The sequence below is a fragment of the Hyperoodon ampullatus genome (assembly GCF_949752795.1).
Source record: "Hyperoodon ampullatus genome assembly, chromosome: 4".
NCBI lineage: Eukaryota > Metazoa > Chordata > Mammalia > Artiodactyla > Ziphiidae > Hyperoodon > Hyperoodon ampullatus.
Genome location: NC_136917.1, coordinates 64,162,569 through 64,183,449, shown reverse-complemented (window position 1 = coordinate 64,183,449; position 20,881 = coordinate 64,162,569). Strand labels below are relative to the sequence as shown.

At 47.4% G+C, this 20,881-nt stretch overlaps 1 protein-coding gene across 1 annotated transcript in view; it reads right to left on the bottom strand.

Annotated features, from left to right (window-relative positions):
* FSTL4 (follistatin like 4) overlaps positions 1–20,213 on the bottom strand; it is a gene marked incomplete at its 3' end in the record, with an annotated part of 417,677 nt that extends 397,464 nt beyond the window's left edge. The window contains exon 1 of the mRNA XM_079703635.1: positions 20,082–20,213. Coding sequence (XP_079559761.1) covers positions 20,082–20,207 — 126 coding nt within the window. The 5' untranslated portion in view covers positions 20,208–20,213. The remainder of the gene's footprint in view (positions 1–20,081) is intronic.
* Positions 20,214–20,881: the final 668 nt, after the last annotated feature.

The following is a 20,881-nucleotide window of genomic DNA, read 5'->3' as shown; positions in this document are numbered from 1 at the left end:
GGCCATCATCATCTTTATTGCCATTAATGAAGATAATTAAGGGAGAGAAATAGTAAGATCACTTGGGGAGGGAAATGAGTTCAATGTCTCTGTCAATTATTGTGGCTAAATAGAATATCTTTTCAGTACTTGAAAAAGTATGCCCCAAAAAGCTGTAGCAGAACTGTACAGAACAGAATTCACTTATAGAAGTGACACCAGGGCCCCAGATGCTTTGCCTAAGGAAGAAATTATTTGCTGCAGAAGCTTCAAACCAGATGGTTAGAAATGAGAGTTAGCACATGGGCATTACTTAATGACTAAATTTCTTTAACTAAAAATCTAATTTTATTATGGTATAAATCACATTTTCTTGAAGTAGGGAATTAATTTTAGATTTTTCATTTACTGTTCATAACCTTTCCACGAATTTGACAGCCAAATCATTTAAAATGTCATTTAACCAATACAACAGCTTTATTCCTCATTGTGCCCTTCCTGAATCCATTATCTTCTACTACAGTGTAGAAGAACTTAAGTAAAAAATTACCATTCCATAAAGCTGTACTTTATTGTGCAGTTGAACTGCATAATCTTTTGAATCAATATAATATGATTGCTGACTAATATTTTTCATAATCCAAAAATCTATTACAGATTCTCAGTTACCAAAAAATGGTTTGTGAGCTGCTGAAAGAGGACAAATGAAGATCCTCAGATTCCATGCCTGGATCCTTTTCATCCATCTTAGGTGGTGCTCAGGACATTAGGCTGTATGTGAGGCTCAGGAAAAGGGTGGTGGAGCTTGGCCACAGATCAGATTCATCCCCCTTGGCCATGTGTCCAGTCATCCTTGGTTAGAGAGTCTCAGTGTGTCACTTGAAATGTTATGGGATTCAGTGGCTTCTGGGAGAATGTTGGTTCTGTGAGTTAGCAAACTGGGGATCAAAAGCATCCACTACTCAGAAGAGAAGGCCACGGAAACAGCAAGTTGAATGGAGCTTGACGTGGCCATGTCTTTGTAGACAAAGCAGAGGTGAGTCTGTGCAGATGGGGCATGGCCTGCTGAGGTGGGCAGCTGCAGGACCTCTGCCCCTGCCAGTGTCCTGGTGGTGAGCCCATGACCGGCAGCACCTCAGTCCAGCATGAGGGGAGCTGAGGAAGCCCCTGCTGCAGAGTTCCTCAGGCTCCCACTGCCTAAAGAAGCTACGAGAGGAAGCCCAAGTGCTCAATTTATAAACCACTTGGTACAGTTGGTATGGAAGCTTTGCTAACAGCACTCATCACTACTGAAATCTTGACAACTAAATTCTAAGGTTTTCATATCTGAGATGTTCTTAAAACTAATGCTTCTTTAACAACCTTTCTTACAATTTTTCATTTATTCATTTGAATTTTAAAAACTTGACTCTTAATGACTTTGATTTTTGCTAGCAGGACACCATTCTGCAATTAAAGCCTTCACTTGGATGAATAGAACACGGCTAAATAAAGTGATGCCTTATGTATTCCATCACTGTCTCCCATTTACTGAGCACACAGTAAGTGTTTGGTACACTTTATCTCATTTATATGGCTCAGGTAAAGGCAGAAGGAAAACCACTGCGTTGTCAGATGTGCCAGCACATCACGTCAGGGCCTTCAAAGCCAGATGAAGAGAGAGTTAAGGAATTAACCCTAAACTCAAGAGCTAGCTTGAGAGCCAAGGTGAATAATCCAGCTAACAACAGGATTTCCTGGGGGGTGCAGTGGGGGAGTCTGAACATCAGCTTTCTCCTCCGGTCATGTGGAGCCCACGGCAAGTGCTTAAGGAAAATACTGATGAGGAGGTGCCCACTTCTGAGGAATGCCACCTCACCTAGTCAAGGGGTCAGAGCTCATTCCCCACCTCCCTGAGAATAGCACCACGTGCCAGGAGTCCTCTGGGTAGAGCAGTGTGTGTCCTCTCAGGTAGACAGCCTTACAGGCGGGAGAGGCACAGCCAGCCGCCCTACATCTCAGGATGCTTAGGGAGCAGAGGATGCTGGGCAGGCATGGATGTTCCCCTCTCAGCCCACAAGCTGCCCGATCCAATGAGGCCTCCCTGGCCTCTATCAGGGAAATGAGAACAGAAGTGGTGGGGAGCATGACCACACAGGCAATGAAAGGGACCTTCTCCAAGACTTCGGGGCTGAAACATGGACCATACAGTGAGCAAGTTCTGTGTCCGTTCTATTTCCTGTCCAACGATAAATGGATCAGTGTAAGCAAACTGGTGTTTACACAGGACCCAAGCATTTAATGGAGGTTTATCAAGACAAATGGAAAAGATCATGTATGGATAATTTTGAAAAAATATCACAGAAGTCTCTTTATGATTAAGGTACAGTCATCTTTTTTTTTTTAAGTCATTAATATGAAATCACCAATAGCCTCCCTGTGGCACATTTGTGGGGAACATCAATTTCATTATGTTCACAAGGGAAACTAAAACGGGGTCCTCATAGCCTCTAGGAGGCCTGAATAGCCTGATTTTATTAGTAAGTGCTCCACCAGCCGCAGCCTAGACACCTCCCACTCCAGGTTCCCCATCTGTGAATGGGCAGACCAGACAGCCTAGCCAGGATAAATTAAGTAATGACTCAGAAACACGGACGGAATCCACAGGCAGTTCTGCTCTGTGCTTTCTGATGGGGAACACAGGGGGGCCACATTGGAGAAAAGCTGTGATACTCTAAAGAGAAAAGATACTAATGGTGATTACAAGACACCAGAGTAAAAAGAAAGGAGGAGGATATTTGCCAGGCCTTCAGAAATTAAGATGACTTGGAAGTTAATTTTCTTGTTTTTAAAAGTAAAGAACGAATAGAATATTATATGAGGATTATAGGGATCTTAAATTCTTGGTAATATTTAAAGCTATATATTAAAGGTTATTAATTTACAATTAAAAAGAAAAGTTGGGCTTCCCTGGTGGCGCAGTGGTTGGGAGTCCGCCTGCCGATGCAGGGGACACGGGTTCGTGCCCCGGTCCGGGAGGATCCCACGTGCGGCGTAGCGGCTGGGCCCGTGAGCCATGGCCGCTGGACCTGCGTGTCGGGAGCCTGTGCTCCGCGATGGGAGAGGCCACAGCAGTGAGAGGCCCGTGTACGGCAAAAAAAAAAAGAAAAAAAAAGAAAAAGAAAAGTTGGCTTTGGATTTAAGGTCGTCTTTTGTAGCAAATCTACTGATATGACAGTACAAGTAAACATTAAATTACATTTGATGGAATAAATATCAATGATTAATTGATCTCTCCACCTTGTTAAACATCATCACCTGCACACAGCCAGATGAAGAGACCAAGAAGGAGAGAGGGCCACTTTCCAGCTTCATCTCTCTGACAACCCAACAAATTAAAAACGAATTAAGTTTATGATTTGGGGAAAGTAATGCACATTTCTGCTTGAGAACAAGTAATCACTGCAGGCAGGACTATCCTAAGAGTTAGCAGCATGCACCCCAGGGGCCACCCCATTACCAGTCGTCCTCTCCGGGGACACCAGGCAGGCCTGACAAAGCCCAGCTCACCACACAGAGCTGATTACAATGGGCCACGGTCATGCAGAACTGTCATTACTAGGCCAGCATCTGTCTCCCCGCTGGCCCACACCTCACTCCTCTCTCACCCCAGTACAGGTCCTGGCCTATCACAGGCCCTAAACAGATTGACTGCAAGAATGAAATCAGTTTATTTCATGATCTCCTGAGGAGAATACGGGGTGAGTGAGGGTCTCCTCCAGGCTTGTGGAACACACTGACTGTCACTGAAGTATGACTTTCTATATTTTCCATTTTTAGCTAAGTTTCCGCAGGATCAGGACACCCTAAGATGCCTTTCTCATTCTGCGAAGCTTCATGTCCACCAGTCGTCCTGTCCTGTGCTCCAGCCGTCCAAGGACGACAAGATAAATAAGACCATCTTGTCGGTGTTCGGGGGAGGACAGATGGCCTCTGAGAGGGAAAGGGACAGTAGTTTACACTTTAATTATTCATTATCCCCTCCAGGTACCATCCAATAGATAACGTAACTTAGCATCAACCTGTTTAATGTGATATTCAAACCTGCCATTTTATTTCTTTTGCCAGCTGTAAGCTACAATGAGGTTTAGAATAACCTGTGTCTAGAAAATTAAAAGACAAAAGAGGAAAAGAGGCTGCCCTCCAGCACTGTTCTCATGTCTGAGTCTGTTTTTCATTCTTGTTTTTACACATGGAGTGGGGGTGGGTCACAGATATAGATCATCTGACTTAAAGATGCAAAAAGTTATAGAGCCATGGTGGGGCTCCTTTTTCCCCCCAAACCACACAATATTTATTGAACAATAAATGTGTGGCAACAATCCAGCTGTATTCTTTTTTCCATTCATTCATTTTTCATTGGGCAACTTCCATCACATTAGCTGAGTAACCAGTAAGTTGTTTGTTGTCTATTTTCTAAAAGGCTCTTCCACCACTATCTGCATCACTCACAGTCTTAGTTTCAGAAGCTGAGTTTAGAGAGTAGCTACGGTTTGCCTGGCAGACTAAACTGAGATTGGTAATTGGCTGCCTGTCCACACCCCCTGCATTTGAGCCTGAGTCTCCAGCCCAGACACACCCCTTTATGGGCACAAGTAGGGAACAGAAAAAGGCCTGCATACCACACACACACACACACACACAAGGAACCTGAAGTAGTTTAAATTAAATGAATTATATATAATTCTGGAGTGGGTGTAAAGGTGAGCACACTAAGGACAGGCACACTCACTTCTCCCAAAAGAAACAGCAAAAACCCCTTAGTCCAAGCGTCACAACCAGAATCTCTCAGCTTGTCCAGAAACAGTCCCCTCCCTTCTGGTCCTCCTGCTTGGCCAGTGGCCCCTCTGCCTCCCCTCGGCATCGCCTTCACTTCCTCATTCATCACTTCCTGCTTCTGTGGGCTCGCCTTTGCGGAAACATTTTTGTCAGGCCTTATCCTGCTATTCCCCACCACCCTGGTTCTCCCTGAGATGCTCAGTCCCTCACCCAGGGCTCCCAACAGAGCTCCTGTAAGTCTCTTGACCGTTCATTTATTCTTACCTTCATCTATCCATGTATTTGTTCATTCAATAAATACTGACTGTCCTGGGGATACAGCAATGCCAAGACGGCCACAGCCCTTGTCCCCATGAAGCTTATGATCTCACGCAGAGACAGCAACAGACAAGCAAATGAAATGTATGGAACATGTCATAGTAAGAAGTGCCATGGTCAAAAACAAAGCGGGGAAAGGAGACTGAATGAGAGAGGGGAAAGGGTTTTCTCCTTCAGATACGGTGATCAGGGGGCCCCTCCAGGGGCTGTTATTTGAGTACAGACCTGTCCCCTGTTCCCTGCTGTGAAGAGCATGACCTTTCCCTGCTCAGGACTATTCAGTCATTCCTCTGAGCCACCACACAAGCCCCCGTCTCCATCACCATCTCCCTGTCCACAGCTGTGGCACCAGCAGTGAGAACTAGCAGTGGAAGCAGCTGTGGCCCCAGAAATGGCAGCGAGCATCACAATGGCCACTTCTGTTTGCTGAGCCCTCTCCACACCCACCTCCTTCAATCTTCATAACCCCCGGAGGGACCCCCAATGCCACCCCATGAGCCTCCACCACCATGCCTCCCACTCAGGACATGGAGATTTTTGATTGTTGTCTGAATTAATAATTGGCCTGTGTTCCCATGGGTATCTGCTTCTATACAAGGAGATAAATCCACAAACACACTTTGATTAGAAAGTACTTTCATTGTACCACTATAAACTTGTATTAAAACTGGAACCTAAAGTAGTTTAAATTAAATGAATTATATATAATTAAAAAGCCTCTAAGGCACAATAAGGCCCTTTTTCAATCTTCTTTTATAACAGAGTCAAAAAGGAAGAAAGGCACCCAATGGACAGCATAGCTGGATTGCTGTTCACTTGGTAGCTGGCCCTTCTGAGAGTCCCAGGTAAAACCGACAGTCTTTTCCCTGTCCTTCCCCTGCTGCACTTAAGTAGGATGCTCCAGGAGCTAGGGCCTGCTCAGCTAGGAGATGACATTCAGGGTGGTGCCTAGAAGGTGGTCCTGAGAATAGAATGAGGCCTTTGCAGAGAACACTGAGCATCACTCCTCGGCTGGAGAGATGCCTGCCCTCCACCTGCCGGTCAGGAGCCAGGCCAGCCTTAGTCACCCACACCTCCCAGAGGGCCTTGCACTTGGGGCAGAGGCATGTGGGGGCTTTGTCTCCAACACCCAGAATCATCTCTCCCCCTGAAGAGCATTTGCTGAGAAGGACAATGATGAGAGAAGTGGGTGTTCCATCTGCACTTCTTCCACAAGCTAACCCAGTGGTTCTTGAACAGGGATGTTTTAAACAATCCAGAGCTCAGGCCACACCCCAGACCAATTAAATCACAACCTCTAGGGCTAGGACACACGAATCAGCATTTTCATAAAGCTGGTTCCAATGTATGGACACGATTGAGAACCACTGGGCTAACCAAGTATCTTACAAACTCTCTCCCCCAGAATAGGGTTCTCACTCTGCTTGTCGTTGTTGCTCATGGTGGTGCCGGGCAGCCTCTGATGGACCACCACAGCTTCCACAGGTGCCAGCCAGACTCTCCCAGGCACAGACACAGTAGCACCGATTTCTCTTTCCCAGCAAGATTTATTAAAGCAGGTGGATGGCTGGGTAGGCCTGGGGTCTCTTTCCATGGGGAGCAGTGCCACCCCAGCATCTAGGTCTCAGCAGATCTCAGCAGCCACTGGGTGCAGTTGGGAAGGGCAGGCTTAGCACCCAGAAGTGGGAGCCGCCCCAGTGATGGGGAGAACAGGGTGACTGGCCTGGAGCACACAAGCTGGCTTTGGGTGGTCGTGACAGTGCTCATCTGGGCCCCAGCACCTTGGGTCTCTAGCTCCAAGGTGGTAACGTCAAGCTAGTTTCCTCGGCCGTAAAGTGGGATACAGGGTAATGCCTGAGAGGCTGCTGGGAGACCTGACAGAGGAAGGTTGCTTGGTGGCTGCTGTAGCTTACCAGCTCCCAGCCACAGACAGTATCTGGGGGACTGTCGGGTGTCATGCTGCCCTCAGTCTGGAGTGTAGTGTCCACTACACTCCATCGGAGGCTGCCCGGCACCATGGTGAGCAGAACAAAAGAGGTGCTCATCATTTTTTCGGGGCCTCTGGAGTGGGGAGGGGCCGACAGTTCTACTGCCCCAGTGGGCAATGATGGGCAGAGACAGGGTGGGGGGACGGCGCCATCAAGTGGTACAGTGTCAATCGTGAACCATCAAAACCTGGCCAGAGCTGTCCCCTCACCTGTCTTTTTACACCCACCCCAGGCTGCCTTCCCTGACTTTCTCTGACCCTCTGGGGCTGCCCGTTGGCTGATTGGCTCCAGCACACTTAAATGCCAGGATTCCTTCCCCTCGGTGTTCCACGGTGGGCACTCTGTATGCCCCTGCCCTTCCCTCCTCGTCCATGGGGCAGGGGCTGAAACTTCCTCGTGTGCTCGCCCACCTGGAGGAGGCAGGCATACTTCTGAAGGGGCCAGCGCCTGCTCCCACAGCTGGGCCAACCTTAGTGCCCTGTGTAACTGAGGCTGCCCCCTACCACTCCCACCTCTGGGGAAGACAGGACTGCCCTCCATGACAGCCTCCCCCCAGCAGCAGGAACACAGGGAGCCTGCCTCTGGCTGTAACACAGCACTGACCCCTTTGCTCTCTTCCAGTGGCTGGTGGAAGAGTCAGCAAACACCAACAGTTTCCAGCTGGGATTCCTGACCCTCCAGAAACCTGTATCTGACAGTAGCCACCTTGGTCATCTTGGTCACTGATGCTGGGACCCTTGCCTCTTCCCTAAAGTCAATGTCCCAGAGTACAGCTTCTGAAAGGGAGACAGTTTTCATCAACCCTTAGGCACTCCCCGAGGCCAATTCTTAGAAGCAGAAACAGAGAACACCACACACCATCATACTTAGGTCTCCATCCAGAGCCCAGACACCCACCTTTCCATGTGCACAGTCACAGCAGTGGGCCTGGCCAGGCTCTGCCCTACATGAGGGCAGATGCTCAGGAACCCACAGGGCAGTGACTGCAAAGTCCCCACCAGACCCCCTTGAAGAACAGAAGAAAACAGCCTAAGAGATGTTCATTCTCATGGATTCCACAGCTGCCCCGTGGGCCCTTTCCCACGGTGGGAGAAGACAAGAGAAAGGTGTGCACGTTGGGGAATCAGGGTGTGAATAGGGACAGGACATGCTCTGCCACTCCCCACGGGGAGGGTCAGGGGGCCCTCAAGCTTTGCTGCCCTCTGGGAGGTGGGGATACCTCATCTGATGTGACAGTGTCTGCTTTGGCCTTCAAAGCTCATCATCCTCACATGTCCTTTTCTTGGTCTCAAAAACATGTAAAGGGGGTGGGCTGGGTAAAAGCATAGCTGGATCTCGTGAGGAGCATAGCAGGACAGTCAGAATGCCGGGTGCAAAGCCCAGCTCTACCACTCAACACACAGGAGACCTCAGACAACTCACCCATCATCTTGAAGCCTCTGTTTCCACATGTGTAATATAAGCAACTTAAGGGTACCTCACAGAATCTTTTTGAGAAGTCAATGAAGTAAAGTGCTTAAAGCTTTGACAAAATGATAGCTGTTTATTAATGTTATCAACATTAATAGCTATGGAATTCAAAGGTGTCCCTATCAGGAATCTCCTCCTTGTTCCTGTAGAAGAATGATGAGAAGTATCATTCAGACGCCCAGCTCTGAGCTCCAGAGGCCACCCTGTCCTGACATGCCCACCCTGGAGGTGTCCCCGGTTTCCTAACACTCCATAATTCTTAGTTACCCAGAAATAGACATGATAGCAAAAACCAAGTTCCTAATGCAACGAGACTCTGCCACCTGGCTGGGAACAAAGCTCAGCCCCAGAACTGGGGGAGCATCCATCGTGTCTCGTCTTTCACGGTGACTGGCCTAATTATCCCATGGCAGCTCGACTGTGATGTTACTCGCTGGATTCCACAGGGTGGTGGACCCTCTAAGAGGCATCTGGTAAAGCCATGACTCCCCTCCCATGTAGCCCCATCTTTCTTCCCAAGAACAGTTCCAGTTAAACCTTAAAGCAGCTGCACTAAGGAGCTCCCTGCCCTACAAGATGTGTGAACTCTGGAGTCACAGGGCCACCTCCAAGCCCCAAAGCCTGCTGCCCTTTAGTCAACTTGATGGGGACAGGGTGTGAACGCAGGCCCAGGGAGCACAGGCACCAGGAGGGCTGAGAGGGTCGGGGTGAGGACTGGCGAGATGCGAGTCAGCCCATGCAAGTCAGGCAGACTTTACAGCCTGTCTTCTAGGACAAACCAGGGAGGGTAAGTTGGGCTTCCAAGCTGCCCAGCCGCACACAGGCCAGGTTGGCGTGGTGAGGGTAACCATGAGACAGGTAGAGGAAGCTGCACACACGAAGCAGAAGAGCAAAGATTTAAGACCACGTAGGCAGGTCCTCCTACCCCCAATTCCAGCTCTGAAGGTGGGAAAGCTCAACTTGATAAAACGCCACACTTCTGAAAACTCAGCACACATTACTCTGAGCCCCGAGAGGCTAGAGGTTGGCTCCTTAGCCTCACCAGCCCCATCCACCCGCAGTGACCTGCTTTCTTGCCTCTTCACTGGCGCCTCCCAGACCGCCACCTGCAGCCTCTGCTCAGAGCCCCTGAATGGGACTTCACCTCTGGGGACCTGTTGCCTGGCCACAGATGATAGGACCAGGGCAGACGCTTGGCCAAGTCGAGCCAACCAGGTTGTCAGAGACTAGACCTCGATTGGGTACTCCAGGGCCCTGGAGCCGGAGGTTCGTATGGTGGCCGGGCCATGTTACAACGTAAAGGCTATGAGACGGGATTTGCAGGTTTGCAGAAAGGCCGGTCTCCAGAGAGAACAGGCAAAGGAGATAGAGGCGGAGGTTGGAGATGGTACAGCTGGGAAGGGGGGGGAGGGGGGACAGGCTTCCTGACGACTCTACACCCTGCACCCCCCAGGCAGCCTGCTGGGCTCCAGAAGGTCTCTGGGGCCTCAAGATAACCTTTCTTTGTACACAAACACATTGGAAGGTGATTCTGCTCGTGGCCACCAAGGGTCCCTCATGCGTCACTTTGCCAGCAGGCGTGGGTATCCACACCCATCAGTCCCTCTTCTTCTCCGTTCCCACCAGACACAGTCCTGTTCCAGCCCACACCTACACTTGGAGGGTGCCTCCTCCTTAAATACTTAAATGTTCTCCCCACCCGCATCTCTGCCAGCCTCTCCAAGGCCCTCTACCTTGAAGAGGCCCTTCCCAAGCCCGCCTCCCACCCAGTGCCTCTCTGCTCTCAACTCTCGCATCACCCATGATTGGGCCCACACTGCTAACGTTCTGTACCACATTAACTGCTCACCATGTGCACGTGTATAGGCGATTTCTTAGAGCTGTTTGTGATTATTCCCTTTCCTTTCTCATAGTCTCGTGGTGAGACATCAGCCCACCACACACAGGAATTTCCTATAGAATGCAGCTCAGGACCATCCTCTCTTGCAACATAAGAACAGTCATGTTGCATGAGATAAGGTTTAAAGTTTATTATACATTTTCATCTAGAATGTATAATGAATCAGATAATTTTGTCCTAGTCAGCATGGCCACAGAAGTGTTTTCTTCCTGTAAATTACCAAACTAATTGGTACAACAATTGGTACAAGGATGGACACCTAGCTCAAGATGGGACTCAAAAGCAAGAGCTAAGACCTCCAGGTATGATGGTTTGGGCACTGGGGTGGTAATGTTACATGTTACCGTACCCTCGGAGAGATGAGACACAGCAACAATGAGCAACCATCCCCTCCCCATGGCCAGACAAAGTCCTCTGAGCCAAAAAGAAGGCCAGGGCCATATTGGGTAGAACCACCTTAGGAGAGGGCCCAGAAGGGTGCAGACCCTGCTCTGGTGGGCAAGTTCTAGAAGGGCTGGGGGGCTCTGGTTGAAATTCTGAGCCCTGGACACCACCAGCTACTACAGTCACCACTGTGTCCAGCCTGTGGGTGTGACACCCTGAGATGCCAGCTTCTTCCAGCCCCCAACCAACCCTCTGAGGGCTCCAGAGCAGCTGAGTCATGGGCTGAGGGTGAACCTGTGATACTAGATTTGCCATTAGTCACAACCCCTCTGGAGAGGAGAAAGTCGGGACTGTGAGAACAAGCATCCTGCTCTGGGACCAGGGGTGGACCAGTGAAACCAGGGAAGGCGGGAGTTACTTCCTCCTTTATTACTCAAGAAAGATACCTAATTTCCTTTAGGCTAAAGTTGACATAGGGTTAAATTCCTTCTGCTAACTCATATTCTGTTCAGCAATAGCCAAGTGCTCCATCACCCTCCCAATTCCCCACCCCACTCTCATGCCCCACTGGTCCTCAAGCCCCAAGAAGAGAATCACAAATCCCATTTCTCTTCATCCAGTTGGCCCTAGAACCGGGCCAAGCACACAGAGGGGTGCTCAGTGGATACCTACTGATGACTAAGATTTAAGACCACCTGATATCCAGTTGGCCTAGATATCCCAGGGTCGAGAGACCCATACAAGGTAGGTGCATAGCATCCTGAGAAGGTCAAGTGGGAAGTTCTGCTTTGGGACACAAAGACATACTCCTCAGCTACACTGCCAGGGGATGAACACCCAGGCCCGAGGCAGAGAATCCCATTCTTCACAGCCAAATGCTAAAGTGAAAACAACAGCATATGTAACAACCAAACAGAAGAGAGTGGAGGAGGAAGAGGAGGCCCAGTGGGGCACATTTTAGAAGCACTCCAATTAGATCATCGCCTTGCAGGCCTCTCCCATTTGACATCTCCTAGGGTCTCCGTGTGAAAGTCTAATTCCCTGGAATGAATGCACAAAATGTGACATCAGCAAAACCACAGAAACCTGAGGTCCTTGCTTACAGAGGAAGTTTTCCAGCATGTTTTAAATGCAAGGTTAGAAAGGCAAATAAATGGGAAGAGTTCTGTTTTCTTTATTTAGAGAGCAAGCTTTAAATGATGGAACAGCTTAAGCAAGCTTTTACTCCAACTCACCTAAGACTTAGCATCAAGAAAAGCCATCAGGAGTCTAACAGCTATTTAACAAAATCGCCAAAGACAACTTCCATTCTCACTGCCCTCAATCCCTTCCTCTCTTTGTAGGGACAGTTGGCAGCCACCCTCCCTGGAGCCACAGACTATTTCTGCTGACCCTGAAAATTTGAAGCATAAACAGAACATCCTGCATGTGAATGTACCTTGCACTCTAAGGTTTCCATTTTGGGTGAGGGTCTGGTGTGCTTGCCTGGTGTGTTGACCTCTTCGCAGAAGGGACCGTCAGGGTCAGACAGGCCCTCAGACCACTCGAAGAAGGAGACAGCAAATGAGTCAGGGATTCCACCCCCGTCCCCCATACACAACCCATAGGACACTCTTAAGCTTCTACTGATTCAGTACGGATGATGGAAAGATTTGAAACTGTGACGGGATTCTACTACAAGTGGAAACCAAAGAACAGCCTGGTCTCTCCTGCGATTTCTTCTGTAAGGAGTCCTAGAAACTCAAGTCACCTTGTCTAAATCCCTACGTGATGCCAAAACAATAATAAAAGATCGCTGACTCATTCACTTACTTGACAAGTATCTGAACATCCTGCTGTGTACCAAGATCCCCTGGACACTGGGGACCCAGGGGGCCCAGACCCCAGGATACTGACCATTCCACCAGAAAGAGGACCCTCCCACCCCAAGAGCTACCTTGCTAAACACTGAGTGACAAGCACTGCAGCTGGCGGTGACACGCCAGCCCTCGGCGCAAGAGAACTGCACGGTCTTCTTGATGGGTACTTAGTGGGGTTCTGAGATCATGGACACAAACCACAGCTCTGACTGCCATGTTCTGAGCAGGTGTCCGTGACGGGTATTACACGCACCATCTTAGTCCTCATGACAACTCAGAAACCGGGGCTTTTATTGCCTGCATTTTACTCAATGCTAACCTGAAGGTCAGAGAGTAAGGAACTTCTCTCAGCCACACAGCTGGAAGGGGAGAAGCAGATCTGAACCACTGGGCCCTCCGACGTGAGGGGCCCCTGAGTCAAAGGCAGGACTGGAGATCCCTTAGGAAGCAGCACAGACAGGCAGAGCAGCAAGTGAGTGATTTGGCCCCAGCTGGAAAAAGCAGCTATGGGGTTTTAAAGCAACAACAAACATTGTGGAGGAGAAAGAGGAAACGTAGAACATGCACAGTTCAGTTAGGACATGGCAGGGACAGCTGTCTGCATCAAGCTATCTATGCCAGGAGCTTGTCCACCACCAGCCGACAAGCCACCAAGAGCACAGAGAACTCTCAGCCTGAGCAGGGAGAGATGTGTGGTCAGAAAAGCAGGCTATGCTCCAGAGGCTGGGGCTGAAACCTGGGTGGTGACGTTGGCACCTGCCACCTCCCTCATAGCTGGTTAGGTGGTCAGCAAACGTGGTTCTTTAATCTACTTCCTACTATGTTAAGGGCTCGCTGGTCACCAGTGGTATTCTCTGGAAAGGACTTTTCTGAGCAATACAGAGGCGACTTCTCAACTCTTCAAAAAATACACACATACACTTTCTACCCCAATACAAACCCTCAATGATTAAAGTATTTTAACAAAAGTAACAGTGGGAAGAGATATGGGAACATATGTATATGTAGAACTGATTCACTTTGTTATAAAGCAGAAACTAACACACCATTGTAAAGCAATTATACTCCAATAAAGATGTAAAAAAAAAAAAAAACAAGGTCCTACTGTACAGCACAGGGAACTATATTCAGTATCCTGTGATAAACATAATAGAAAAGAATATGAGAAAGAATATATGTATGTATAACTGAGTCACTTTGCTGTACAGTAGAAATTAACACAACACTGGAAATCAACTATACTTCAATAAAATAAATTATAAAAATGAAAAAAAAAAGATGCAAGTGTGTGGCTACAACAAGGGAGGCCCAATGGACGGAGGGCTTCTCTAAGCCCTGAGGGGCTCAGCTCGGCTGCTTCCTCCACCCAACAGCATGCACCTGGCCCTGCTGCAGTTTTCTCAGGTATGGAACCCCCCTCTCATCCTATGCCCTCCGTCTCCGGAGCCAGTACCCTCCCCTGCCCAGGGGGCTCAGAGCAGAAGTCACAGCAGTGGAGACAGAAGGACAATGGCTCTGGATTGGAGGACAGGGAAGTGGAGGCCACGCACAGGGGGCCTGCTAGAGTCTGACACCAACACAGCATTCACTTCTCTCTGAATGGGAAACAAGAGAGACAACCCACAAGAGACAAGTCACAGAGAACAAATCAAGCAGATGACTGGGGCCTAACAGAGCTGATGCTGCCAAGTGCCCGGACAACGGAAATCAGAGCCCCACTGCCAACACATGGCCTGATGTCCTGCTTACAATCGTGGGAAGTTTCCTAGAGAGGCAGAGATTATTTAGCAGCAGAGACATACAGAAAATAGTTAGATGAGTAAAGGCTAAATTAAAAGGAAGAATAATGGTTTTCTGTGAACTCATAAGTGTTTATTTTCCTGGGTCACAGAACTTTTCAGAGCCAATTAAAACTCTGTCAACTATGATCTCAAAATACTAAAGGGACATACAGTGCAGTAACTGGTACAGAGTAGAAGGCTTGCTGGGAGTGGCGAGAGAGGAGAAATATCCAACACAAAGAACAAAGACGGTGGCTTCCCCTGTCCAAGGATAAAAATGAAAACAAGACCCCCGAACACAGCACCAACCCGGCAGTTGTGGTGCCCAAGGCAGCCTGGCTGGGTGCTGGGGACAGAAACTGGGCAGGACACCAGGATGTCTGGCACAGAGGCAGTGATGGTGAGAGCATGGGAGTGTGGGCCGAGCCCCTGGATTTAAATCACCTGTAGGTAAGCCAGGGCGAACTCTGGGTTCAGAGATCTAAGTTTTCTTATCTGCCTGCTTGCTTGAAAATAGGTGAAAATGACTCTCAAACCCAGGCTGTTTCAATTCACCTCTCCCCTCACCTACACGCCCCTGCCTCCCCTCACTCGAAGCCAATTTCATGGCAAGCTATTTCCCAGCATGACTGCAGCCTTTGTGTTTCTCCTTTTTCTGACTGAAGTCAGCGTCATCACATTAGCAAGAAGCTAAAAAAGGCCAGGGTTCATCACCAACTGGATTCTCCTTCTTGGATGTGTGCATAGGGGGTGGTGGTAGGGGATACCTCTAGGGCTTTTCTGCCCACTGTCCTCCAAGACTGGAAGTATCAGGGCTTGTTCACAAGCACATTGAAGCTCAAGAGACACTGGATAGGAGTACGTATAGCCCACACTAACTCTGAAGGTGGAAATCAGCTCATCCTCCCCTGCGGCTTGGAGTATCTGCCACCACCCTTCACCTTGGAAATTATGGATTTACTCACATCTACAGGTGGGAGATTGTGCTCTCCCAATTTTACCTAAGAAACTAACATCCATACCCTCTGACACACAGTAATGGACAGCCATGGCCGAGAGTTGGAGGAGCAGAGAGAGGCCTTGCCGTCCCAGAACCAGCCCCGCAGCAGAAGTCCCGGATTCATGTAAGGGATGTCATCTGCATCCCAGTGCACCTCGCCCAGTGAAAGGCCCCACTCGTGCCTCCTGCTGTGACACTTCACCCAGAGTCTCATCTTCTTTGAAAGCTGCAGTTGGTACCAGGGAGTGTTTAGGAAGGGTGATTCTGCAGAAAACAGACATAAAACCTGCACGCAGGCCTGTACTGCAGATGAGGCTTGGAAAACGCTGAGTATCCAGCCTGGACCCTGTCTGTTCACAGAGAGGAGGGAGTTGGTTTTCTCCACTCCCACAGAGTGAGGGGCCGGAGTGATCAACTCTTCTTCCCCGGCAATGAAAAGGAAGTCAGGGGCATGGGGTGAGAGCTGTGGGGGGAGAACATCACTAGAAAGGGCAGGGGAGCACTGTCTTAACTGCAATCAAATGTGTAAGAACAAGGACACTTATTAAGGAAGAAAAATATTTTTTAAATTAATGCTCAGTCTTAGCAGCCTGAGTCCTCCTGAATGCCCAGCCAATGCAGAAAGAAGCCAGAGCATTTAAGTTCTCTGCAAATTGAAGGTGTCCTCACAGGGACAGGAGTGCAGTCAGCGTCAGGGGCCAACACTTGCAGAAGGGGAACGGGCTGGTCAACCAGGGTAGGATCCTGCTCTCTTAGGCTGACCCCTGGAGTTAGGGAGGACAGGAAGCATCCTGACTACCGATACCACTCCTACTACCAATTTTTTTCCCTCAAAGACTCTTATGAGACTTCACACACACTGAAAACAAATGGTGTCTGACATCAAAGCATATCTCGGCTCTACAAGCACCAAGGCATACAAAGCTAACAATTTTAAATGGAACCAATATTAATATTTACAGATATTTAGTGCATGACTAGAAACCATGGGTAAGAGCAATTTAGGAAAAGTTCAGTAAGATCAAGAAGGATGCATAAGGCTGTGTAACGGCCGCCATCCAATCCCAGAGCCCAGCGGGTGATGGCAACACAGTATCCAGGGCTCAAAGGGGAGGGAACCTGCCCATAAATGTCTGCCCCTCAAGAGGGACGTCCCTAGGGACTGTTATCACATCCCTTCTCACTTTCCTGGTCTCCCCAATATAAAATTCTACCAATATTGATTTTATTACTGTATCTATCTTGGCCAGAGTATTGGGGAAAGGGGGAAAATAAAATATAACTCTATTTCAGAATTTCGATAAGTTGTATCTCTCAGAATTGTTTCCTCTGAATTCAGAATTGCATTAGGATTCTAGATCATGCCCTGTCACTCAGCTCTTTATTAAAGAGGCACTCCACCCAGCTACATTTCTTTTTATCGACGTTTGTAAAATGGTAAACTCCTTGAAGCTATGTCAACTGCAGTCTTTGTACATAAAACAATAATTTAACACAGTTCACAATTGTTATAATTGCTTTAAAAATGTGCAAGCACACACACATTGGTCATTTAATCCTTATTTACCCTTAGGACACTCAAGTAATTGGTATAATAACTTGAAAGGCAAATTAAATCTTATTAATGCTTTCCAAGCACTTAAAAAAATCTTAAGTCAATGAATGTTTTGGAAAGTACTACGATCAGGGAGAAAACACACACTGAAACATTTTACCATTTAGTTCCTGGAAAGGTTTTTATTCATTTATTTATTGGGTCTCAGGAAACTGTTGGCTTTGATTCTTTTAGAAAATAAGACTGTCTGAGGAAACTGCTAGAGGAGTTTAATATGGTTTAGGCAGTGAGTTCTGGATATTTAAAGAGCTACAATTCAAAGAAGAAACTACCCAGAACCTGTAACACACAGGACTATCTTGGATGTTGACAAGGTACAAGCTTGGCTTGGCCCACAAACTGCTAACAGATTTGCTGGGGGGGACCATTCATGTCCACACCAGAAATGAGCCTGCTGTGCAGGGAGGTATAAAAAACTCATTTAGGGCTTCCCTGGTGGCGCAGTGGTTGAGAGTCCGCCTGCCGATGCAGGGGACACGGGTTCGTGCCCCAGTCCGGGAAGATCCCACATGCCGTGGAACGGCTGGGCCCGTGAGCCATGGCCGCTGAGCCTGCGCGTCCGGAGCCTGTGCTCCGCGACGGGAGAGGCCACAGCAGTGAGAGGCCCGCGTAACGAGAAAAAAAAAAAAAAAAAACTCATTTAAATACATGATAGTCTAATGTGAAATTTGAAAGCACCAAGGTGACTACATGACTAGTACCAAATGCTGAATAAATATCAATTGACTCAAAAACTCAATGAGCCTCTATTTTCCTCTTAAAATTATTAGATGCTGTAAGGTAGAGAAAGATAAAGAAGATGGCTTCATCCATATGCTAAAGTACAAATACAAGAGTTAAGAAAAAGATAGGAAAGACTAAGACTAGGAGTTCAGAGAAAGAGATCAAATGTAACCAAGAGTGGTCAAAGAAGACTCTAGAGAAAAGGTAAGAACCAGAGCTGGGCCTTGGAAGAGGGGCTGGTTCAGACTTGCAAAAGGAGGGGATGGCACTGGGGCAGGAGGACCCTAGGGAGTGAGGGGACGGAGGGGCTGTGCATCAAGTGTCATCAAGGTCAGCAAACTAACCAGTTACGCTACATGTCCTGCCCACTCTCTCTAAACATTCACAGAGGCTGTCCTATGTCCTGGGCCCATTCACATTGTCATCATCTCATTTAACAGTTGACAGAAGCAGACTCAATGAGCAGAAGTTACAACACTTCACAAAAACTCAGTCTACGGCAAAGAGAACTGGATGGGTAGGGCGGTTGTTCCGGCCTTTGGGAGTCCAGAGGCATCACTTCCTTTTCCCGAAGCAGTGAAATTCCCGAACCTGGGAGACAATGGCATCTCCGGGGCTCTATCCTAACGGGGTGAAGGGGGGAACACAACAACCCCCCCAAACAAAAAAAAAGCCTCACTTCTTCAGGTTGAGCATCCTCTACTCTTTCTTTGGTACACAAAGAATTAGGGTGGTAACAACTAAAATAAAGAGACCTTAGGTTGATATCAAATTACCTTCAATTTACCTCCAGCTAAATCCCACAGTAATAGGCTTGACTCTTTTAATTGAAATAAGTGATTTAAAACAGTGGGCCAATGAGCCCCAAAAGTAAGAACACTAAATACACATAGCTGTGTGTTTGCCTGTTTGCTTTGCTATTAAATATTCAACAATATATTTATAGGATTTAAATGATCATTTTCCCTCTGTATGGATATGAGTATAACGATTAAACGATTCCCATTGGGAAATGCTGGGCTCGCTAGCAAGTCAGCCTTCAGACTCTTTCACAAGAACATTAAGTTGTGTCCTTCATGGATTTAGATGGGAGAGACAGTGTTTCTGTTTAATCAACTGCTCGCCACAAAGGGAAGCCACACTAACTTCAGCAGGAAAAGAGTGCACATTAAATTACTTCTGTAGCTCCCTGAAGATTAAGGCTTGTAGCTTTGGGATTGCATTACAATTAAGTAATAATGAAAGAGAAATCGTGTCTTTTGCTCAAATAACTCATTAATCCTACCATATAGTGTGTATCGTTATTCACTCTCCGGGCAACGTTGACTTTTGGGGGTGATTTTTCTTCCTCATTCCACAGGACGGGAAGCACGCACAGAGAAAAGGAGAAGGGGAGGCATCACGGAAGACAGTGGCAGTTAAGATGCCCTGGAAAGCTCTCAGGTAAGAATTAGTATTCATCACGTCATCAAGAAAATCCTAGGTGGTTTTACTGAAAGGGTGTAGTCATTTCTCAAGGTTCAGCATGTACAAAAAATCAGCATGTTCAGAAAATCTACATCCCTCATGAGCCCCAAATCCATGAGGCCTACGACCTGAGCAGGGCTGGCTGCAGTTTATGACTCCTCTTCACTACTTCAGACCAGAGTTCACTAAGCAATTAGCAGGATAGCAAGACTCTCCCGGGAGGTATTTGAGAACAAGTTTTTCAAGCACTTTAGAAGCATTTATATATACTAACATGCCATTAATCATTCTTATCTGTTCATTAAGGCCGTCTCCCTTAGGACCTCTACACTCCAGTTCTTACTCAGCCTGGTTCTTGTTATCTATATAGCTGAAAAGAAGTCTATTTCCTTTATAACATATTTTTTAATTAAAAGACTTCACTAATTCACATGGGTGTGCTCCACCAATGAGTCAGCACTTTCAGAGTGCTATTAAATATCCACAAAGGGCGTTCTCTAGTGGGTCTGTGTGGAAGACAAAACATGCAACCATAGCTTGATCTGCAGATACATTTTTGGCACTGGAGAGATTTTAGACCATTACTTAACAGCATGATATAAACCTCCTGTCCTTATCAACACACATGGCTTCCTTCTGTCCCCTACCAAAAAGGGGGCAGGATTTTAATTTTCACTGCAATCTACTTGATAAAAACTAAAGGTGGAAAGGAAATTAGATACTCTAACATTGAACAGCAATGAGTTTTAAATGTCATGTCAGCTGTGACGTGACTATACCTCTTCCCGGGACTCTCTCATATCCACGTTCAATCCTCTGCTGGTTCCTGGGTTCATCCACCCCAACGCAGCAGGCAGGGAGGCTCCAAGAAGTGTGAGATGCAGCCAAAAGCATCCTGGTTTCATTTTGTTGAGTCTGTTGAGAAAATGACAAACACTCAGAACTAAGTGCTGTAAAGTGTAAACAAAACAAGGCGCAGTTAGTGAGTACTTGTGCTCCAGAATCAGATAAATCCGAGTTTAAATTCTGGCACCAACCGTTCTGTTTTCCTGTGGAGAAGTTATATTACTTCGGAGCCTTAGTTTATTCACCTCTAAAATGGGGTCAGACTATGTACCCAATAGCACTGCTGTGAGGACTGAAGGAGGCAGGGTGGGCACATAGTAAGAACTCTAGAAATGCTAACTGGTATGTAGAAACCCACTTGAAATGCACCTGCCACTACATCTGCAAGAACAAATGAGGGTGAGAAGGCTGAGGCACCTCTGTTAGGTTACCCTATGTCCACGCTTCTGTTTCCTCAGAAAGTATTTGCAGCTGGGCACACTAGTGCTCAATAAATGCTGATGAGGAATCATGTTAAATCTGTAGCACCCCTGTTTGTAGCTGATGCCTCACTTAACAAGATAGTGAACTTCAAAACAGCATTAAAGGGTCTACTATTTTTATTTTTGTTTCAAGACCAGTCCTTGTAGTAGAATCCCAGCATCCAATGGATAATAGGATTTCAGTAGCATTTAAGATATTTCCTGAGACTCACTTGATAAATTGTCTAAGAAATGGACAATTGAAAGTAATC